The following is a 24632-nucleotide window of genomic DNA, read 5'->3' as shown; positions in this document are numbered from 1 at the left end:
TCACTCAATCACTCAATCAATAAATAAAATAAAAAGGCTGGTTTCTATCTATTATAGCACCTACTAATCTGACACATGGTTTAATCAATTTTGTAACCACATTCTTCCCATCAGATTGCATTCTTTGAGGTTAGTGATGTGTTATATTTATCTCAGAATACTTTGTCCTCAACCAAGCACGTTGCATATAAGAGGCTCAAGAAATGTTGAATTGAACTGAGTTAATTATTACATACCTCACTGAATTATACCATTTTACTGCTGAAAGAATTAGCAGAAAAGGAAATAAATGTTTCTAATTAGATAAGGTGAACATTAACTAATGAAAATTAATTTGTCCATTGACTTGAAGCAAACTAAATTATCTAAAAAATAACTCCTATAATCCTAAGCATTATGACAAACTAAATGGTTTTCCCATGTTTTTCCTATTTCACCATGACTGATGGGTTAACCTGTTGATTATTTTATATGAATTTTTTATGTACATACTTTCTCTTTATTAATCATATGTATACTGCAAATAAAACAAAGATCAGTATAGTATTACTTCTAGTTTTAACAGATGTAGTATCTAAAAACAGGGGAAGTCTTATCCAATGCAGAGGCGTTGGGTTGATACTTATTAAAAGTGAAAGAATCAAGGGAACACTCAATCTTAGGTTCAAAGCAGCCATTCCATGCAAAAGTAGATAGGTTACTAGCCACTGCTTCAAATTTTGATGGTATCATCTCTGGTAAAGGCTGAGTTAGGGCAAAGTAAGGGAAGTATTCTCCTCTCCTTTTAATGATACCAATCCATATGTGGGAGCACTGATTCTAAGAAGATGAAATTCTGAAATCCTTTATGCTATATTCTAATTTAGTATTTTCTTAGCAGAGCATGTCATGAGCATCATTAACAAAGCTTTTTCATTTTCAGGTATGACCAATCCTACTCCTAGAAATTCTGATTCATTAGGTCTAGGGAGACTTTTGGGCAATTGTATTTCTAAAAATTCTGTAGGTGTTTTTAATGTGAAAATTTAGGTTAAAAAAAATCAGTGTATTATGTAGTAACTCCTTGAGAAAAGACACCATATTGTCTTTTTGGTCTCTCCAGTGTGTCACATACTGCTTTGAACTGTGGTAAGTGCTCAGTAATTGTTAAATGAGTGAATGAATTTTATTGCTTCTCTTTTAGCTCCTGTCTACTTCTATGGAGATATGGAATGATATCTCCTTTGCTTAACATCGTAATCATACTCTAAAAATAACTCTGGTATCCAGCTCAAGTTAAAAGTAAGTAACAGGTTAATAGACCACCATTATTAGGCCGTCAGTCCAGTGAGGTCTAGTGCATGAAGTATAAACATCTCATAGAGAAGGTTCAGAGTTGTAAGGATAGTACTGAGAACAGACCTGGTTTTGCAATGAGTCCAGACATTTTTAGTAGTGTGAAAACTTGTAAAAATTATCAAATGTGCAACCTGTTTCCAGTATATTCTTTTATAGTAAATGTTATCTAGAAGAAAATCAGTATTATGTTTTTTTTGTTTTTGTAACTATGTACATAGAACAGGAACAAAAAGCAAAAGTTAATTTTTAAAAAATTTTCTACAGAAATTCCACTTAATTTTTTAACTTAGAAGATCATCCTATTGAGCTCTAGGTGAACAGTCATAATAATGGCTTTATGAATATACTCTAATAGAAAAGCTTCAGAATAAATTTTGGATATAATAATATAATCAAGGGAATACTTACACTCTCACTCTGAAAAGGATTTAAGAAATTTCCCCCCATTTCGCCATCATCCCTTGGAGTGCCCGGTTGATTACTCAGGCTCATATTATTGGGAGAATTCTGTAAACAAGATTTAGAAAACAAGGCATTGTTGAAGATTTTAATTTCCCTCTTGCATTGTACTGTTTCAAAAATGGAATCTACAGCAGCATCTCTAAGGACAAAGCAGACTTATAATTCTAATCTTAGACTTTTACTGTGTATTCTACTTCATTCTTTACACCTTGACAAGTTCTAATGCTCTCCCAAATGGAAATTAAAAAACAAACAAAAACCCCCAAATAACCAAGCACAACTGCTTTCTTAGTCTCAGAATCAATATTTATTCAATTTCTCACCCTTAGCTTATAGAGTTCCTGGAACTCCATAGAGTTAAAAAAACATTCCCAGCAGGGACATGATGAAGAGAGCTTACCCACTATCAGGCATGATGGGACAGTAACTTGCTTTTGGTAATTTTACTAATCAAACTTCAAAGGTCACTGTTTAAAAACATTTCCCCTTAATTCTACATGTGGTTTACATAGTAATATTATTTCAACTATTTTTTTTTTTAATGTGGACCATAGGGAAAAAAGGAAGATGGTTAACAAGTATAGTTAAGAACAAGAGAACTGCCTTAGGACTTGAGAATTCAATATGCACTTGTGGAGGAAAAGAAGGCTCAAAGTAAATTGGTTTAGAATCTTTTCCTATCATTAGTTGAACAGCAGATTTACTTTGAAACTTTAAGATAAAATGGCTGATATTGGCAACCTAATCAAACACTAAGTTAGCTGCATATTGCTTCCTATTCTACTAAATGTGCTAATCTTGTTATTACTGTGCAATTTTAGCTGTGGGAGGTCAGCTGCTACTCCATATCCACAGGAAATACAGAATGGCACTGCCATATAAAGCATGTATTGCAACTGTAACTGAGGACCTCTTTCCAGGTCTAATTTAGTGACTTGTAAAAATAAACTTCAAGGTTAAAATTTTTTATTTGTTATTTCAAATGGAAGAAAGATTTTAGATTTTTTCCCGAGCCATTTCCATTTTATATTCTCCTTTTGAATAAGTTCTAGATTTTTTAAAGGAATTGCTCTGAAGATTTTGACTTAACTAAAATATGTTTTAATAGTTTTATGTCATAAAACTTAAAATTTCATGAATGAGTTATTCCCAGAAGAATACGTGCTGTTTTAGAATATGGTTAACCCGTAAAGCAGAGACAGGTAGATGAACTGGTGGAAATACAGCTTATATCTTGTCCTGCTGTGCATCCCACAGGGAAGATCTGAGAACAAGAATCCTCTGAAGTCCATAGGAGCTCGGTTTTGCCAATGTACCCCAAGGGCTGGGGAACCACAGTTAATAGCTTAAAGAGGATTCTTTTTTTGGATAAATTTTTTCTCTGAAAATGTTAGTTTCTCAAGTATACAGGAAAGCAACCACACTTTCAAATGAACATGGATAACTTCATTTCCTAAGAAAACATTTAAGGAAAATTTAACTAAGTGTATTATTTTATAGCTCATTAATTATTAAAGTTATTTATAAAATAATCAATTATACTTTGAAAACAGGGATGCTAATGCTGATTTAGTTCAAAAAGAAAACTAAATTTATAAAAATGTTGTAATCTTCAGCCAAAATGTTTTTGGTGAAGGCAGATTTGTCATTTTATACATAATGAAGAAAGTAGTAATCCCAGAATAAAAAATAATCTAATGTATATATGAGCATATTTAAGGATATGCTTGGAAGCTTCCCATTTCTGTTTAACAAACATGCTCCCTGTGGTACTTGAGGTGCCCTGAGAGGAACAGCACATCTCTGATGTAGGTGGGCGCTCTCTGTCTCTTCTTGCACTGTCCCATGCATCATTTCTTAATTTACAATTTTGAAAGTGTAGCTAACCTCAAATCTAATTACTGACTCAAAATGTTGATTTCAAAATATTTAAAATTTGAAATTTGAACTGCATTATTATTTAAATACTTCTGAAACAGCTCTTTTATTATTTCTGTTTTCCATGCAATCTGTTCATGGCATGGTGGCTCAGCAGTATATACTTTTTTGGGGGTGGGAGGAAGATCTAAGAACATTGGTAGGAAGACAAAAGGACATATTCAGCATATTCAGCATACAAAGCAGCTAGTATCAGGTCTCTGGAATTTATTCTTATACAGCTCAGTGGACATATTTGAGAATCTTCAAATGATAAGACAAACTTGTTTTTGCTTTTTTTAACCTGAAGTAATCGCTGCAAAATGTGAAAACAGCAGGTTTCTCAATGAGGATTTCATTCATTCATTCATTCATTCATTCATTCATTCATTCATTCATAAGAGACACACAGAGAGAGACAGGTAGAGACACAGGCAGAGGGAGAAGCAGGCTCCATGCAGGGAGCCTGACGTGGGACTTGATCCCTGGTCTCCAGGATCAGGCCCTGGGCTGAAGGCGGCGCTGAACCGCTGAGCCACCAGGCTGCCCTCAATGAGGGTTCTTATGGATATTGTGCTGTCCGTGATCCAACGAGGGACCTGATGAAGACACAGGCTAAAGACATACTTAATACTGGTGTCTAAGAACAGCTAAGACAGAGTTCCAGATACCAGCCCAGAACAGGTTATGAGTGTGGGTGGCAATGGGCTGTGTGTATATCACATTTAACTGTAGTTATGTTTGTGTGCAGTTTCCAGTAGATTTCATCATCTAGGCAAGAATATGACTGGCTTAGATCAAGGCTACAGAAAAAGGGCTTACATCAGTCAAAAAGGCATGCTTCAATAGCTTGAGCACATAATTATGGAGTAGGGAGTACAAAAGAACCCAAGTAAAGATCACTTTTAGCTATATTGGGCACTTTGGTTACACTTCCTACTCCAGTTAATGTGTATTTTCTACTTGTACTCTAAGAATTTAGCTATAAAAGTATAGTTAGTATTATACCAATCCCGTCTTCAAGGGATTTTATTACATTCTCATTAACCCTTTCTTCAAACTGGAATGTTTTTCCCTTAAGCTATGACCTCATACACAAATGTTACATATAAGCATGTCTGTGTACGTGCTTGCATATGCATGCACACACACTCTCACACACACAATTTCCTCTGGCTAACACATTTAATTCCCTTAGACCCTCTGTTCTCTGATTTTATCTTGCAAGTATTTTTCCATATCATCTCTTAATTAAATATTGTTCCTTCTTCTACTCACCCTCAGAAATTATTCCAAACTTGTTCAAACTCCTATTAAGAAAGTGCACATTTACAGAAATTTTGATTCTGTCCATAATTGGAATAAAATAATATTGACATTATTTGAAGCCCTCTCAAGGTGGATTGTGTGTGTGTGTGTGTTTTAAGATTTCATTTATTTATTCATGAGAGACACGGAGAGAGAGAGAGGCAGAGACACAGGCAGTGAGAGAAGCAGGCTCCCTGAGGGAGCCCGATGTGGGACTTGATCCCGGGACCCCAGGATTGCGCTCTGGGCTGAAGGCGGCACTAAACTGCTGAGCCACCCAGGGATTCCCTCAAGGTGGATTTTGAATTGATTTCTCAGAGGCTGCCAATAACAAGTTTCACAGACTATTGTTTTGACTCTGTCAGCCCCCCAAAAGAACACAATGCTAGTCATGGTTCTCTCAGGGGACACAGTAAGCTAGGACCCAGGCCACACTGAGAAGATGACAGAGATCTATAGTTGTTGATTAAGTCCCCTGTGATGAGTGTGGGATCTTTAATTGGAACTAAGGTTCTGGAGTCAGAAAGCTTCAGGTTGAAAAGATTTCTTTGGTAATTTATTAAGCATGATATGATCAAATTTGGCTCTCTCTGATATGTTTTTTTTTCAAACTCAAAAATATAAATGTTAAGTATGTTAAATGTGAACTGCAGAATTTCCTTCTAAGAAAATAAACCATATGCTCTTCTCCACCCCCAACTCCTAAAACAGCTCCAAGGGAAAATATTTTTGTTCCATTGATTAAATGGATGACTTTTCAGTTGCAAAAGGGATGAAAAGAATTTCACATTTGGGCTTCTAAAGATTAATTCTGCATTTTGAGAAAGATACATATGAGTTTTACTAGATAATCCTCAACTGAGCAAGGAATAATTTTATAACCCTTCCTTTAGAGTTTTGAGCTCACTTTATCAATGAAACAAGTGCTATCAAAATGCAGGTAACAGTGTGAGTTCCTAGCCTTCCCACAGAAGACAGTATAACTAAAGAGGAGGAAGATATTTAATATCTGTATAGTGTTTCAGAGCTCCTAGCATATGTTCATACTCGACTCTCAATAGTTTTGTGAAGAAGGCAGGGAAAGTGCAAACTGTCTTTTACAGCTAAGGAAACTAAGCCTTGGAGAAATTAAGTAACACGTTGCTCTAATTTATAGGTAGTAGAACCAGGCTTTCTGATTCTCAATTCAGTACTCTTTATTACCTTATGTATAAAGAGGATAAAATAGAGTATATTTACAATAAAAAAGTAGTAAAAGAATAGTAGTTCTAGTAAACAACAAAAAATGGAGTAAGAAATTTTAAAATATATATGTAATACTGGTGCTTAAAAAAATATATGAAGATGCAACTGGAGCCCTAAGGGATTTTGAACAAAACTGTTAAGCAGCAATGGTCACAACTACCTTCTGATTCACAAATAAGAATGACTAGAAAAATAACAGGATGAAAAGGAATGAATCCAGGAAACGAGAGGAGAGGAGAGTTTTTTAGGATAGCTGGTCTTATGTTGGAAAAGGAAGAAGGTGGGGGAAATGGAGTTAGTGATAGTGTGGATAGTACGGAGTAAAAATCTGAAATAATTAGGCTGTGAGTAGAATGAGGTGGGGAGAGAAATAATTGGGGATGGTGGAGGGTATTCATGATGGTGCTGATTAGAGAAAAAATGACCACAGTGTAGTGGAGATGCAAGAGACACCAGTGGTACCATCACCCAGACAGCCTGGCTAGAGCCCAGAACCAATGGACCTGGAGAGGGGGCAGTGCAGAAGTAAGCTGTGTGGGACCTCAGCTGAAGGCAGACACAACCAGTCATTTCTAGGACATGGTTAAATGACATGTTTTAGGAGGGAAATTCTTATGTTAATTGAAATGTATTTGGACTTCATTTTGTAAGAGTTTTTCCTTATTGTCTCTGATCTTGGTTATACTGAGCTTCTTGAGGGCAGAGACCATACTCTGTTTATCCTGGGATTTTCATAGCCTGGCATAATGCCTTGGTGCATTAATGTTTACGGAGTGAAGGAACTCCTGACTACCTAACCACTTGAGGACAGAAATTATGTTTGTATTTAAAGAAGTCTTTTATATCTTCTCATACTGCACAAGGTTAACACCCAGGCACAAAAGTACACAGTGGGTGGTCAATTAATGCTTAAAGAATAAGCAATAAATCACCAGGCAAGAGAATGTTATCAGCAGTGGGCACAATGTAATGGAAAAAGTGGTCTCTGGAAGTAGAATAGGAAAATTAACAAAGAAGGAATAGCAGTAGATCTGATATGAGGGCAGATACAACATGGTATTTAATTTGTCATTATGAATCTATTTAAAAATTTTAAAGTGCTTTAATAATAAATTACAAAGAACTTTCCCATAGGTGGGCAGGGGGATGGGCTAAATGGGTGATGAGTCTTCAGGAAGGCACTTGTGATGAGCACTGAGTGTTGTATGTGAGTGATGAATCACTGAATTCTATTCCTGAAACTAGTGTTATAGTATATGTTAACTAGCTGGAATTTAAATAAAAATTTGGAAAGAGAAAACCCAAAGTACTTTACTATATAGAATTTTGTTTACATCTGTCTAATGTACAAAGCTGTGGGTCATTGGTGGAAATTTTAGAAAGATGATGTTAAGCAATCTGGATGATCCCACCTTTGTGTAATAAAGATTATCTTTGGATACCAGAATACGCTTCTCAAATACAAAATTAGAAATTTTATTGGTGACCACGAAGCACAATTCAGTTAATATCAATTGTTAGATACCTATGATAGCCAATACAGTCATGGTCACGTGACTTGTAAAGGTGCTTCCCAGATAGATGGCTCTAATGGAATTATACAATGAATCCTATTTTGAAAACAGGCCTTTTGCAGGTTTTACCTATTTTGCTTAGAATATGATTTCTCAGAGAAGTAATCTAGTACTCATTATATTTACCTATTTTAAGAAAAGAAAAAGACCTTCCTGTTTGTCCCTAAACATAGATATCCAAAGTGCATTAGAATGTGTAAGGGCAAGCAGCCAGGCAATGTAGATAGAATGTCAGAATGCCAGTTCAACACACTCTCTCCCTTAGCTTAAACTCTTAATTTAAAAGGTTTTGCAGCTCAATCAATCTTACTATATTTTCCTTGGCACCAGGAATTTTACATTATTATACATGAATATAAATTAGAAGTAGGATTAAAAATGAAGTTATCCTTTAATGAATTTCGGTATTTATTGATATAAAGCCGACTTCTAAGAGAGTCATTCTAATGGTAGTTAATAATTAGTTCTTATCGGCCATTCTAAATATATTTTTGACCCACGGAGAACTATTTTAAATTCACCATGACCTAAAAAGTACTTAGGTATTCTTTCGAAAAAAATACAAGGCATCTTAGCAAAAGATTAATTTTAAATACTCAAACTACTAAAGGAGGAAAAATGGAGGTCTCTCCATTTTGGAAGGTCTCCATTTGGAAGGTCTCTTTCCTACCTGTATTAATATAATTTTCTTCTAATTACTTTCCTATTCTATTTTGGGGAACTAGAATAATGATTGAGGACATCAGCATTCCATAATATAGGTTTGAAAAACAAATGAAATGTACAAATGCAATGCCCTTATAGCATATAACAACTTTTTCAAATTTGCCTCTTATTATTTTGCTCTAAACTTCTTTACATTTTCAAAAGATTATCTACACTACGTCCATTTGCTTTATAAATAAGTGACATCATAAAGGTAATTAAATTGGTTTTACTGGGGTATCAATTAATTATGTATATAGTATGTCCTGTAAATGCATCTTACCATGTTAAAAAACTAATTTTACCCTTTCTTATTATATGCATTGATATTTTTAACTTTCACTTAGTTATATCTGGACCTCTACTTTCAAATGCTTGTTCAAGAACAAAATTCATAGGATTATTCTAATAATCTTAATAAGAGTTCCATGTGGAATAAAATACAAATACAAAACAACATAGACAATATATAATACTCACCTTGGAAATACTATCCATATCTCCTGAGCCTGAAACAAAATATGAAAAGAAAATCTTTATTAGATAATGATTTCATGTATAAATTATTTCTCTAACATAAATAAAAACAGTACACTCTTTGTATTTTCCATTATAAATCTCCTGAATTTTTTAATCTTAAAAAGTTTTAATCTTAAAAAATTTCTTTTCTCTTATACTGTACGGTAAATAAGTATCATCTGATGGCAAATGAAAGGATGAGTTGTATCTCTAGCTCCCAATCATCTTTTTTTGTTTAGTTTTGGCAGGATGAAGGAAACTATTGTTATCATAAATTCCTGAAAATGAAATATTAGATCACTTATTAATCCTATTCAATTCCAATTTTTAAAATGTATGTACATATGTGTATGTATATATAGAGAGAGCAAGAGAGAGATAAATATATTTTCTAAAATTATGCTTCTAAATTTGATAAAATATAAGATGGACATCTGCAATAATATCTAATACTATTCTGAGCCATATTTTACTATAATAACCAAAGCAAAGAATTTTTAATAATATTAAAAATTTGACAGCAATCAATATTCATGCTGATACATCAAAAGTAAGAATGTCTTCAAAATATACTGTAATTTTATGTTGATTCATAAATTACAATATTATTTAAAATAATACTGTAATTTTATGTTGATTCTTGGGAGAAGTGAACAATCAATACTAATTTCTATCCTAGAGAATAATATTACTGAAAATCTTCTAACTATGACCAAATATCGTCCTTTCTTTTGAATAATTTTATAAATTAAAGGATTGGAAAATGAATTATATTGCAATAAATTAAAAAATAAAGTTCTAGAATAGTGCTAACCAGTAGAGCTTTGTGTGATGATGGAGATGTTTCTCTATGCTGTTCATTATGGTAACCATTAGCTATGTGTGGCTATTGACATTTGATATGTGGCAGTGCAAGTGAGGAAGTAAACTTCACATTTTATTTAATTTTAAGTTAAAATTAGTCACCCATGGCTAGTGGCTACCAGAATTGGAGATTTTGAAATCTAGGCAAAATATAAATGTATGTAAAATAAGTATGGACCTTAAAAGCTCAAAAGCCTATCAATGTGTTGCAAATAATTTCTTGATTATTGAAGTTACACAGCTTTTCAAAGTCTCAGAGGATGGCATTTGGGTGGAGTCCTGAAATCTGTGTATAACCTGTTACAGGAATAGTTACTCCAACCTAAGTAAAAGGTGGTCCCTTTCCAAAAGAAAAAAAAATTATCATAAGCCTCTACCCTCAGTGTCAACTTTTAGTTTCTGATAATGTTACTTAAACATATATAAAACAAAATAAATGCATAAACCAATAAATTTTTGGTTTTGGTTTTGCATTTGGTCTGCCTGTACATACGGTGTACTGTGTGGCCTAGTCAGGTAGGCGCCACTTATCTCTATTCCTCACTATAGTGAAACTTTTTGTTCATCTTGAAGATATTTGGCTTCATTTGGTAAGAAGGCATCATTTATGAAGTATGTTTCCAACCACTAGTCACAGTCCTAGAACTCAGCTTTATCACGAATGCAGAGTATGTGCCAGTGTTCTCTCTTAAATTAAGAGAATTGTTCAGATTATTCAGAATATGATTGCCAATTTTGTTTTTAAAAGAGATAAACATTAAAAAACAAAAACAAACTTAAGAAATTCTTGCAGAGAACATAAATTCCTCTGAGACTGTGTCTGTAGACCTTTGGAGACAAACCAGTTGGGAAGATACTGTAGTCCTCCAGGTGAGGGATGTATGATTATGTGCCCAGAACAGCAGTATCTCTTTTACAAAAAAACACTCAGATTTTGATATGTTAGACACTTGTGAATAAGAACTAAGAACAATTTGACACTTCTGATTTTCAAATGATCTCCTGTCATCATGACTAATATACTGTAAAATAGTCAGTGAAAGTTGAAATATTTTAAAATAAATTCCTGTGCACAAAAGCACTTTGTAAACTGCAATATCCACTATGTAGAATTAAGGTTTTGTTTTGATTTCTAAACATTAAACTCAATATCCTTACCTAAAGAGCCATTCATGTGATGTGACTCCATTCCTCCTAATCCACCCATGGGGCCATCTGACCCGGGGCCCATTGGAAACTATTTAAAAAATGAAGAAAATTACTATGACCACGTTGAAAACAACTGTTTATCTCAATGTTACAATACCTTTCTTTAACATTAGAAGATAATGCCACAACTTATTTTCATTTTCAAGTCATGGAGGTTTTTTCCAGCCTATAGATTCTCAAACTGGACTGCCCTACTTCCTTCATACCACCTTTAGGCTAATCCTCACTCATATCCCGATTTCTCTGCAGATATTCTCAACTAGAAAGCACATACATTTCAGTGCAAATGAGAAGATAAACATTCTCTTCTATGCTCTTGACAGATTTTACTATTATAAACTAGAGATGATTCTTAAGAAGCTGCTAAAAGTATTGGCTTATTAATAAGAATAATTTAACGTTTTTATGCCAACATTAACATTTTTCTTAGCAGACAATGTATCTTTGTTCAAATGAACATAATAAATAATTTCATCTTGCAGGTTAAATACATTTAGCTCCTTGGGGACAGTTCAATATAGTTAATTCTTGGCAGTCTCAACTATGTCAGTTCAATGACAATTGGACATTCTACAGCAGTTATAGTTAACATTCTTTAAAGTAGTGGGATTATTTTATTTTCAGTTGGAAGCCCAGCACAAAACAGATGTGAACTGACATACTGTGGTAGAGCACGTGGAGAGGCCATGGCCTGCCCATTCAGTCTTTTCCTTATCTCCTCAGAATACTCCTGAGGAAATCTAAACCCAGTCTGAAAACAAGTTATCTATAATTATCTTACGTTTACAGTTAAAAGAGCCTATTGAAAAACACTTGCTCTCAAAATTTCCCATGCCAAAAGCATCTCTTCCATGTTGTATGGTACAGAATACTGAATGTGGTGTGTGCGTATGTGTGTATTTATGTGTGTAGATGGGGTGGTGGTGTTTATTAATCACACAGGATTTTGGGAGAAAAACAACTGCCCTCAGCAGACAACATGTAACTGTATATAATCTATAATCTGTATCTATATCTACCTATCTCTATTTGTTTGGAGGTAAGATGGCTTTCCATCACTGGGATCATAAAACTACATGCTTATACATTTTCCCAAGATATAATGCCAATTCTGTTGCTTAAAATTTTGTTGCTTAAAGTACACAGACTGATTTTCAGTAAACAACTTAGAATGAATACACACACACCTCAAACAGTAGCTTAAAGAAATTAACTTTGAACTTAATATTTTATTCAGCTTTTGCCAAAACCATAGTTTAGATCTGGGCTGAGAAATTTGTGCTGGTAAGGCCAAAACCCCCTGAACTAACTTGGTTCGGTCCTTTTATCTGGGTCCTACAGTGTTTTCAAAGATATGAAGACTACTGGTATATATGCTTGAAGCACAGAAAACTGCAGTGCTAGCCCTCAGCAGGCATTTGCTTTTACTACCTCTGGCAGAGATGAATGACATTTGAAAAAGTGACATGTTCAGCTTCTACTTTTCTTGGATCTCTTATCTTTGCGTCGAGTTAAAGGACCAGAATGGGACATACTTGGATGATGTCGGCTTAGCTGCCCACAGAAATGTCTTCAGTACCATATGCTCTGGGTTTCCTCTCTCACTCCCTCCATATCAAATATCAAGTTCTAAAATACGAAATTGTACTATGAATTGTTTTCTGTATGTTTTTGCTGAATTTCTAAAATGAGCATTGTTCATTATTCTATTCAATGTTCGTTAAGAGTGCTATGGAAAAACCTTTCAGACATTATTGATAGGAAATTGTTTCTTTTTTCCTGAAAGCCAATTTATTTGATTATATAAAGAGAAGAGTGATAACTGAAGGCAGTATTGCTTAACAGAAATAATATGCAAGCTGCAAATGCAAACTTATGTAAGTAAATTTAGATTTACTAGCAGCTATCTTTAAAAAGTAAAAAGAAACAGGTCAAGTTAATTTTAATAATATATTTTATTTATCCAACTTATCAAAATGATCATTTCAACATGTAGTCAGTATGAAAATTTTAATGAAATACTTTACATTATTTTTTTCATACTAACTCCTCAAAGCCTAGTGCATATTTTATATTTACAACAAACCTCAAACCTCAATTTTTTTTAAGGATTTTATTTATTTATTCATGAGAGACACAGAGAGAGAGGCAGAGACACAGGCAGAGGGCTCCAAGCAAGGAGCCCGAGGGGAACTCGAACCGGGGAATCTGGGATCACGCCCTGAGCCAAAGGCAGGAGCTCAACTGCTGAGCCACTCAGGTGTCCCAACAAACTTCAATTTGGACTGGCCATTTTTCAAGTATCATACTATAGTGGTTAGATTTGTTGCCTTTACTGCTAGGAAGCTCAATTATAATAATTATTTCATTCCTGTTTTTTGGTATAATTCTGGAAAATTCCTTTTTTGTGGAATTCTTATTTTTATTTAATCCTAGCAATCTTATATTCATATATCTGCATATTAACCATCCTGTTATATTTTTGTTAATATGTAGTCTTATAAATTAATACTTTTCTAAGTGTGGAAAAATCACAACCATATGCTTTATTAAGAACACCCAAATTCTTTATGTAGAACTGCCTCATTTCCATATTTAAATTCCAGATTTCAAAACTCTAAAGAAAAACAAGTATATCCAACTTCCTAATTTATTTCAAGTTTATCAGGATAAAAGAAACAACCATAATGCAAAAATTGGTGATGCTAAAACTGAGGTTAGTATAAATGATTATATATTACCTATCATTTTCAAATAGTATTAATAAGTATGTAAAATTTGAGATAAAACTACACACCAACATTTTATAATTGATTAGGTTCAGCTTTACATTTAAGTTATACTGATACAAAATCTTTTGTTATATACATTTTATGTATTATGTTTTTTTTTAACCTAGAACATAGAAAGGATTTGATTTTTTTGGGATATCTAATAAGTTTCTGGGTAGTAAAATAGAAAGCTTAAGTGGTACCTAGGGATTGCTACAAAATCTTTTGTTATACATTTTATGTATTATGTTTTTTTTTAACGCAGAACATAGAAAGGATTTGATTTTTGGGAATATCTGATAAGTTTCTGGAAAATAGAAAGCTTAAGTGGTACCTAGGAAATGGAGTGGACTTAGTTTGAGCCTTCAAATACATTCGAAAATTTATTAAAAATTCATATTTACATTAGGCCTGTTAGGTCCAGGAGGTACTGCATTCATTAAAGTATACATGTTGTCTCCAGAGTTGGTTGAATCTGAAACAAAATATTACTTAATTAACATCTTTCTTTATAATTGTCACCCAAGTCAACACAAAGTAATAATCAAAGATGATCTACATTCATATACATATTAATAGCTAGCACTTGAAATAGTCATTACTAATGTTCAGAAACAAATACTTGTAAGTCATTTTCCAACTCAGAAATTATCATTCTGAGGTTGTAAATGGGAATATTTACCTACTATATTAGGGAGTAATCCCTTGAATAATTCAGTTCAGAAGGAGCATTACTTTAAAAATCTAAAAAATTACAGGAAAGTCTTTCTTTTTTTAAAAAAACATGGATACTTTTAGATTTCACTAAACAATTTATATGTACAAGTATAACAAAAGAATCTCTTAAAATTCAGATTCAGTAGCTTTTCATTATTTCCTTAGGCTTCTTATACACCAATTTTAAAAATAGTTTATCTTATAATTATTAATAGCTGGTGCAATATCCTGGCTTCATTCTAAACGAAAGAGAATAGGATAAGACTATACAATTGGAATGACAATTTCTCTTGCTTGAAGTAAAAGTCAGTTTCTTCCAGTACGACTTTTAATAAAATTTTTTTCATTCATTTTATTCTTGATACATTATAGTAAAAATGACTATAGTACATATCCATATAAAAATATGTTACATTTTATATTTTAAAAAATTTACATTTCATATCTATGAGCTATTTCTAATTAAGTCTCTGAGTACATGTGTTTTTATCATGTATTACCCTAGAGTGAAAGGCCAAATATTTTACATTCAGGAAATGGTTTTCTATTTTCTCATAATTATAGTTTTCTTAAATATAATGTATTAAGCCTCACTATTCTGAAAAAGAATATGTTTCAAATTTCTTGTACTGATACAAGGCAGGAGATAAAAATCATTTGCTTTCTCATGGCAATAAACCTTAGAGCAAGAAATGGGCAACTCCTTTTCCTTTTATTTTGAGATTGCTTAGTAGATCTTAAAAAGTTTATTATTTTAGTGTGTACTACTTAGAGAGTAAGTTAGATGTTGTTTATTGGTTGTTAGTGTACAGTGATTCATGAATATAAATATTATTTTCCCATCTAGACTAATAGATCATTCCGCTGAAAATGCTGAGATGCCCACCTCAGATCTTGTTTGTACTAAGGTCCCCATCAACTCATGTGGCCTTAGCTATTTTTACATCCTTACGTCCATTATACTCCTGTCAACCCAAGCTGCTTGTTCTTTCCTGCATATGACCAACCTTCTGAATCTCTGTATTTTTGTTCTTACTTCCTCCAAGTATCTTCTTCCCAGCCTTGATCTACTGAAATTCTACTCACGACTCCAGATCCACTGCAAATGTTACCTCTTACATGAAATTTTGTTTTCTGCCATTTCCAAATTCATGAATGCTCTCCTATCATTGAATTCTCCTTTGCATTCTAGTTAATATTTTGTCTTATTCTTGTCCTGCTTCCAACAAGGTTATAATAAGTTCATTGAGAGAAGGAAAGGGACCATGTCTTATACTGTGTGCCACACACAATAAATATCTGCTGACTGAGATTTAACTAATGGGATATACTTTAATCCTATAAAAACGTATCTTTCAGAAATCCTGGACTGCTTCTTAAACGTAGGAAATCTTCAAATGGCTTTTCATCTTTATTAGCCTTACTAATTTTATTTAACTGATTTTAGTAATTAATTTGGAAAGGAAATGTGCTGTATATTTTAAATATGCAAAAGGATAAATAAATGCATTGCTTTTAATACCAATCAAAAACATAATTTCATCTAAAAAACATGGAGAGGAATAAGGTTGGCATTTTCTAGAATACAACTGACATCTTTTTATATACAGAAAAACTTTATAGATTCTGGAACCTATTTTTTGCGGGGAGGGTATTGGCTTCATATTGGAGGAATGACTGTGAAAAGGATGCATCCGCAGGAGTACACACAAGGCTAGGAAGACATACTGGTGCAATTTCTGGCTTGAGAGGATAAAGTGTAATCAGATTACATATCAACTGCAAAGTTTAGTGGTTTCTCCAAAAAATTTCTCTTAAATTGTAGTGCAGTGGTTATTAATCATATGCTATCTTCATAAATTAAACATTAATTTCACCATACAAGAATGCAAATGTGGGCAAGATGTTCAATTCACATAATTCTATCTTGAATGAACTCTGTTTCACTTCAGTGAAGATGTTCTGAGGACAGAAATCCATGAAATGTTTATGATAATATCCAAAGAGTTAGTGAAGCAAAGCAAAACTTTGTGTTAATTATCAAATTGATGGTTTTTCAAAATTAAAGATTCAAAACTTAAAAATGACTATTTATTGGTAGAATTAGTGATATTTAATTTCATGCTCCCATACATCTTAGATTTCAACAATCCAGCTAAGAACATATGGATTGAACAGTGCAACATGATTAAAAATTTTTCCTAATTATAAAACTTTCCCATCTATTTTAACACTGTCCTAGCCTATTTCTTTGTTTTCTACTTTCTACATTTCTGTGTTATATATTTTTTAAAATAAAATTGGGATCATATTGTACTGAATCATGAACATTTATTCTCCATGTTATTAAAAATTCTTTGATAATAATTTTAATGACTACATAATATTCCATAAAAACTAATTTATTAACTTCACTAAAATTGCATTAGGTTTGAAGGTTGTATCTGCTATTTCAGTACTAACCACAACAAATGAGTATCCCTCTATATAAATCTTAGGTTGTGTCTCTAATCATTTCTCATAGAAGGATTATAGAAGCAAGTGGTGTGAACTTTTTCCTGGCACTTGATAGGTGTTGTCAGAGCCATTTAAGGAGGGCTGTCCCACAGTAAACTCCCACCATTACAGTCTTCAAGAAACAACACATTTAATAGTCTATAATAAAGTCTCAAAAAGAAAGGACAAAACTATTTAAAATCTTCCTATGAAATGATTATAGAAATATTGAGACATTTTAGTTTACCAAGATTAAAACAAAAAAAAAAAATACCCCTTCCACTACATAGTGATGTTTAGCTAATATATATACATACAGATGTGTAAGCATATCTACAGCCATGTTGGTAAGATAATGGTGGGTCTGATTAAACCTAATGGATCTATGTATTTCATGTGTCACTTATGCAGAATTTTTTAAGTTGTGAGATTTAGATTTTTTTTCACAGTCTCAGGGAATCCTTTTGTCAGATAAATTATTGGGCAATTCATATAGATTAACACCATCTGCATCCTGATTGTATCTGCTACCCACACAACAGGAATTTTCTACATGCTTAAAGTAATTGGACAATAGTTATTGAAGAACCCTGTTTCTTCCCACTTGCTCCCTGTTGTCTATTTCTGTTACCATCAATGAGATAATGAATATTACTAACCTTCCATCATAACAATTTTTATATTTTGTAATTTATTCTAATAATCAAATGCCCATGTGGCTAGTGTGATTACAATACCTGCTGGACTAGGCATGATGGGTGTTCCTGGTGGCCCTCCACCTCCTGGAGGACCCTAAATAATTATACAAAATTTCAGTAAAAATAAGGCATTTCATGAAACAATATAAGGAAAAACAGAAGAAAAGTTAGACTTATCTATAATAATCCAATTTGAAAATCACAAAGGAAATATATTTTCTCCATAATTTATTTTCTTTGAATGTACAATCATTTCAATATTATGCAAATATAATTTAGCTTAAATATGTTGAGACTGTTTTGACAAGTTTCCAAAAACAATGAGCCTTTAACACTGATTTATTATTCATGACTTAATCACATCAGGTATAATGAGGTAAAGGAGAAACCATTTATTGGGGCCTTTACAAATCCATAAAACAGAATCATTCATGTATATCTGTGATTTAGTTTATTATAATTTTCTTATGTTTTGTATCATGATTTTTTTTATAGAAAGCTAAAAACTCAAAGATATTCATATGTTTAAAAAAATACACTGATGCTATTTCTTTCTCTATTGGTATCAACTATAACATTTCCAGAGCATTGAACCTTCTGCTCTCACAACAATTAGAAATGGGAGGCAGTGCTGACTAATGCTGTGGGTTACTAATCGATCTGAAATGGAAATTAGGTGATTCTAAGGTTAATTCAGTTATTTCAGACAACCAAAATGGATAACTCAGGCAAAGGGTTTTAGAATTTTTCAGATGTACAGTAATTAATCTGGATAAATTACTAAGTGGATACATTTGTACTTCATTCTGAATGTAGAGACACAGCCCACTAATTATTTCAAATGATATATATAATATTTAAAAAATAATTTAAATTTCCTTTCAAATAAATTCATTAAACTATATATTAGGCTTATTCTCAAGTGATTTAGGAAAAAAAACAGGTTCTACCCACATCTTCTTACTTTCATTTTTGCTTCATAGTGAATGTGAAAAAAAGTGAGGCTTTCTTAGTTTGTACAGGTTAAGGGGACATTGAGCCCTAAGTTCACAGATCCAAAAACAGTGTGTGCTTTTTACTATGCTCATAAAACATTATTTCTACGGAGAGTAAAATGCTCATCGATCTTCAGACCTCCTTTTTTTCCTACCCCAGTTAGCTGCCACCTCCAAAATTTCTTTAGGAAAGATTTTCCTTTTTATCATTTTATCTTTGCTCTTCTGGTAGGCATTTACTCCTAAATATAACAATTTATCTTCCATGGTCACCCCGAGACATAGCAAGGATTATAATGTGATGATGGTGAAAAAGTCATTTGAAAGTTCAAGAACTCGTGTAAGACCTGTTAATTTGACTTGACGTGTGTATGAATTAGTGGAAAATTTTAACATGTACTAAATAATAGTAAGAAGAAAAATAAGTGTTTTCAATTTCTTAATTCTTTTCTTTTAAGAAAAAATCCCTTAAAAGTCCCCCCGCCTCCCCACTCACTCCCAATCACTGGTCATTATTCTGATTCTCTTTATGATTGGGGGAAAAAGTTTAATGTCTTCCTAAACTTTGAGTGTGGTGAGTGGGGTGAGGGAAGGGATGTAGATTATTCTTCGGGAGAACTGCAAATTCAAGCTTATCATTGTGTAACTTGGGATGGCTTTCTTCATGATTGGACACAGTGTATTGTATTGGTTTACAGAAACATATGTTGTAGTAAAACACAGTACTCAGGGCAATTTTGGCCAGATTGATAACTGTTTCACTAATGAATATCAACATATGTAGTGAGGTTGGCAGACGAAAAACTCAATACATATCAGATGTTCACTTCTTGGCCAATACACAGGGGCTCTTCTTAACATCTGGACAACTATTTCATTGCCCAAATAAAACATAACATCAAATCTTATGAGCAAACAATCCCAAATGTACTTACTACATAATTCCCAGGAGATGCTGAAGAGTATGGTATCTGGAACATGAACAGGACAAAGAAATATATATTTTGATTCATGTGACAGTATGGAGACTTACCTAAAATGAACTATTTTCTGACTTTTATCAAGTTTTAAAATGTATCACAAAGGATGCTGAAGAATAAAGGCATTTATAACTATAGAGTGCTAGAAAAATGAATAAATGCAACATAAATTTAAATTTATAAAAAAGAGTAAATTTAGGTCAAGAGGAATTTAGATGGAATTACAGCCTCAAGTTATACTGGTTTCAGGGCAGCTGTACTCACTGCTTGATACTAATGGCACTTATTCTGTAATTAGAAAGATATATATTTGTGCAGCTAAAAACCAGAAACCAGAGTTTTCAAATTAATAGCTTTTACAGATGCAACTCCTAACTTATGTGCATTCTGGAGTACATTATTGTTATTTTTAAGATAGGTTTTAGGCTACTACATTCATGTGATATGGGTCAATACTTTATCTACAGACCTCATGTTTCCCCCTTTCTTTTCTAATTAGCTACTAGAAAATAATATAATAAATAAATAAATGTAAAAAGATAATTTATAGCGATCAGATATGGGTAACAAATTCTTTCTCTTCTAAATCAAGCTCTTAACCAAACTCTTTTTTAGAGATTACAGAGCATTAATACAACATTGTTGTCATAATTTAAGAAATGAAAACTATAAAACAGATACTTAAAACTAAGCCTTTGAGTGTGGAATATTAATAAAGAGAGCTAAATCCAAATATTTTCTTTTTTCACAGTAGCTCACTAGTTCACTTGCATGAAAATTCTGCACATCCAGAGGAGATATTTTTGCATTATTCTGGAAAAGGCCAATAAACTACTACCTTCTTTGAGGGAGACAGCCAGAAATGGACCAATAGAGTAGTGAAAAGATGATAATATCTTTACTTTAAACCCTCACTCTATCTCAACACCTTCCATATAATTAAACATAAAAATAATATGAAACTATAAAGCAAGAAGAAGGAAGTATAACAAAGTTATGATTTTCCTTTGATGAATAATTCTTTGAGAGGAAATATTTAATATTATCTGAAAATTCTCTCCTTGTTTGGTGTCCATGCTTAGCTTTAAGCACGGACCACATGCCTCCGAGGCCCCTGCTTGGTCTGCCTATGGGTAATTCAGCCCTGTGGATGGTCATTACCAACCTACCCAGCAACACTAATGATGAGGATTACTTCTACTAGCAGTACTGAGATTTTTTTTAAAGATTTTATTTATTTATTCATGAAAAACACAGAGAGAGGCAGAGGCACAGGCAGAGGGAGAAGCAGGCTCCCTGCAGGGAGCCCCGATGTTGGATTCCATCCTGGAACTCTAGGGTCCTTCCCTGAGCCCAAGGCAGACACTCAACCGCTGAGCCACCCAGGCATCCCGGGGTACTGAGATCTTGATGGCCAGTACATTTACTAAACTCAGTGGTTGAATACAACTTTGCTCTCCTGGGCCCCTTTTGGTTCATGATCTACCATCCATCCATCTTCTGCTTCTTATTATTTTAAATATGTGCATTTGCTCTCTCCAAATCACAAACTTATCTTTTGGCTCCAGTTTTCATCTCCTTATAACTTTAACATCGGGTCTATGTTCTTCTGCCTCTCTCTCTTGCATGCCATCATTCTTTATCAACTTCAAAATATGATCTAACCATTCTTTAAATCTTTGGAACTTAGGGGCGCCTGGGTGGTTAAGCATCTGACTTCTTGATCTCAGCTCAGTTCTTGATCTCAGGGTCGTGAGTTTAAGCCCTGCAGGAGTTCAAGCTCTGAATTCAAATAAATCTTTGGAATTTATACTTCGCTGCTTTCCTTCACTTTATAATATACTTCCCCCTTTCCTCCATTTGTGCATATGGCTACATCCTAGAACTTTTTTTTTTTCATCCTAGAACTCTTTACACAGAGATCTAAATGACTCTCTTGCCTGACATCCTTCTTATTCCTTAGGACACTCACAGATATTATTTTATATTCCAATCAGAATCTCCTTCCAACACAATTTCTCCATGTTTATTAAGTCCATTATTTCTCTATTAGTTTCCTACTAAAATGCCTCTGCCCCTCCCCACGCCACTGTCAGCATTTTGTTTCTCTCTCAAATATTTTAAATTCATTATCCTAAAGCCTACTTTGTTAATTTCCATCTCTTTGATCACCGCCTGACCACCTTTTCTGTTTCACAGTAGAGATTTCCAGGAGAGAAATACAAAGGAAGGGACAAGTCCCAAAATACAATCATGTTCTCCTATTTCAACCTAGTCTTCACTAATATCTGGAAGCATTTTGGCTTGGCTTTCATGGAAGCCCTGAAGCATTTTATTTTTTTTATTTTTTTTTATTTTTCCCTGAAGCATTTTAGTGGTGTAGCAGTAAACTCAACAAACTGTGGGAGAAAAAAGTCCCAATCTGTAGCATTTGCCAATTTATGTGGTGTGAATATTCCCACATGGAAGATTTCAAGCTACCAATGATTTAACAATTAGCTCAAAAAATCCTGCATAATTAACAATTGACTTTTGTGAGAGGGCTCTCATGGTGATTATAACATCCTGAGTTGCTAGTCTGCCCTGTTGTCATATGTTAAAGCTATCAAATTCTTGCTATACACCTTCATCTTCAACTCAACACTCCATATTTATAATTAAAATTTTTATCCATTCATCCAGGTGGAAAAAAGATATTATTTCTGTTTGTTTCCAGAGCTAGTTCCTTCCAACCACCTCATTCTCCTAAGTCCTTGCTCCTTTTTAAATTTCTCCCTCTTCGTGATTCTTTCAAACACAGTTAAATACAATAAACACTTAAAAATACTTAAATTTGGGAAGCCTGGGCGGCTCAGTGGTTAAGCACATCTGCCTTCGGCTCAGGGCGTGATCCTGGAGTCCCGGGATCGGGTCCCACATAGGGCTCCCTGCATGGAGGCTGCTTCTCCCTCTGCCTGTGTCTCTGCCTCTCTCTGTAGTGTGTCTCTCATGAATAAATAAATAAAATCTTTAAGAAATAATAATATAAAAATAAATAAAAATACTAAATTTATTACCTTATCTAGTTCAATTGCTTTCCATTAGTGTCCTGTCAAAGTTCTTTAATTTTGACTTATACTCATTGTTTCTACTTCAAATTCTTTCATGCTCTCATTAAAAGAAAAAGAACATTTAGGCTTATACGCCTAGCAGCACTTTACTAAACCTGTGCTCTTGAATGTTACCAGTAGCATCTGACAGCCTAGTGTGAGAGACAGAAAATATAATAATATAGTTAGAAGAATTATGTGGGTACAGAAGACATTCGAGCTGGGTAGCTGACTTACAGAGAATAAGTGACCACCAGAAAGACAAAGAGAACGATCAACCTTAAAGGAAGGAAGGAAGGAAGGAAGGAAGGAAGGAAGGAAGGAAGGAAGAAAGGAAAGAAGGGAAAGAAAAAAGAAGGAAAAAAAAATGACAGTATATAGTTTATTAGGGAAATGGTACATAATCGTATACAGCTGGTACAGTGTGGTACTTAAAGGAAATTGAAATAAATGATAAGCATATATGGTCAGACTGTAAATGAGTTTCTGCTGTAGGAAATATGGAGTCACTGGTTTTAGAGAGACCATGTTCAAATTTATATTTTAGTAAGATAACCCTAGACGTAACATGGAATATGAATACAAGTTAGGAGTCTATTGCAAAAGGTTGAGGCAAGAGGTGATAGTGTTCTAGGCAGTGCTGATCAAGGTAAATTGGAGTAAGAAGATTTAAAAGACTTTTCACAAACGTCCTCGGCAGGGCATGGTGACAAATTAGGTGTGGTGGACAAGAGAAGGCCAAAATTAAGGCAATTCCTAGGTTTCCAGCTTGGTGAGTGGGTGAATAATGGTGCTACTAATTTATACGTAGAGAATTCAGGAAAGGGGACAAGTCTGGGGAAATATCCAACATGTTGAATTTGAAGGCACTGATAGACATTGAGGTAGATCTGATCAACAGATATTTAGAAATATACATCAAGAACTTATTAGAGATTAGGACTAGAGATAAAACTTCAACTGACGACATTTCCATTTTATGCTGGAAAATGATCTAGTATTCTAGTAAATCAAGCGAAAGATTTAACATCCCAAAACAAAGCTCACTACCCTCTAAACCTTTTCTTTTATATTTCTTTTTTTTTTCTCTTTTATATTTCTAGCTGAGTTTGTGTTATTACTATTCTCTCTATACCTGGATTCAAAGACATGATATCACCCTCTCCTTTTTCTTTCTCTTTATCCCCAAATGTAAGGTCAGCAAATGTTTTTGATTCTATGTGTGAAATGCATCCCCATCATTCCTTTGATTACCACTCTAACCTCAGGTTCTGATAACATTTTATAAAGCCATTGCTATAATCTCCTAACTTCATTTCCCTATTACATCCATTTTATATATGGCTAAAATATAGCTCTCTTCCACACAGATGACACAGTTCAGATTTCTCTATTCAAAAGCCCTGACTACCTCATGGCCTTCATTTCCCCTTTACAGCTTTTTTTTTTTTAAAGATTTTATTTATTTATTCATGAGAGACACAGAGAGAGGGAGAGACACAGACAGAGGGAGAAGCAGGGTCCATGCAGGGTGCCCGACATGGGACTCGATCCCAGGTCTCCAGGATCACACCTTGGGCTGAAGGTGGTGCTAAACCACTGAGCCACCCGGGCTGCCAGCTTTGTTGCCTTCTATGCCTTCCCAGACAATCGGTCCCCTTAGCTAATAATTTTTCTCCAAGCATTTCCTTCATTTCTTCTTTTATTCTTGTCCAAGCTTTTTTCCACCTCTAGTGTCCAAATTC

The 24632-nt window shown here is 33.7% G+C and overlaps 1 protein-coding gene across 4 annotated transcripts in view; it reads right to left on the bottom strand.

The window, feature by feature from the left end:
* SSBP2 (single stranded DNA binding protein 2) overlaps positions 1-24632 on the bottom strand; it is a 285052-nt gene that overhangs the window by 6756 nt on the left and 253664 nt on the right. For all 4 annotated transcript variants that reach the window (XM_041753163.1, XM_041753161.1, XM_041753164.1 and 1 more), the window contains 6 exons: positions 19754-19789; positions 17863-17917; positions 14317-14387; positions 11091-11169; positions 9030-9058; positions 1747-1845 (listed from right to left, as the gene is read on the bottom strand). In XM_041753163.1, the coding sequence (XP_041609097.1) occupies positions 1747-1845; positions 9030-9058; positions 11091-11169; positions 14317-14387; positions 17863-17917; positions 19754-19789 (369 nt within the window). The remainder of the gene's footprint in view (positions 1-1746; positions 1846-9029; positions 9059-11090; positions 11170-14316; positions 14388-17862; positions 17918-19753; positions 19790-24632) is intronic.

Source organism: Vulpes lagopus, chromosome 4 (genome assembly GCF_018345385.1).
Source record: "Vulpes lagopus strain Blue_001 chromosome 4, ASM1834538v1, whole genome shotgun sequence".
NCBI classification, from domain to species: domain Eukaryota; kingdom Metazoa; phylum Chordata; class Mammalia; order Carnivora; family Canidae; genus Vulpes; species Vulpes lagopus.
This window is presented reverse-complemented; position numbering and strand designations above follow the sequence as displayed.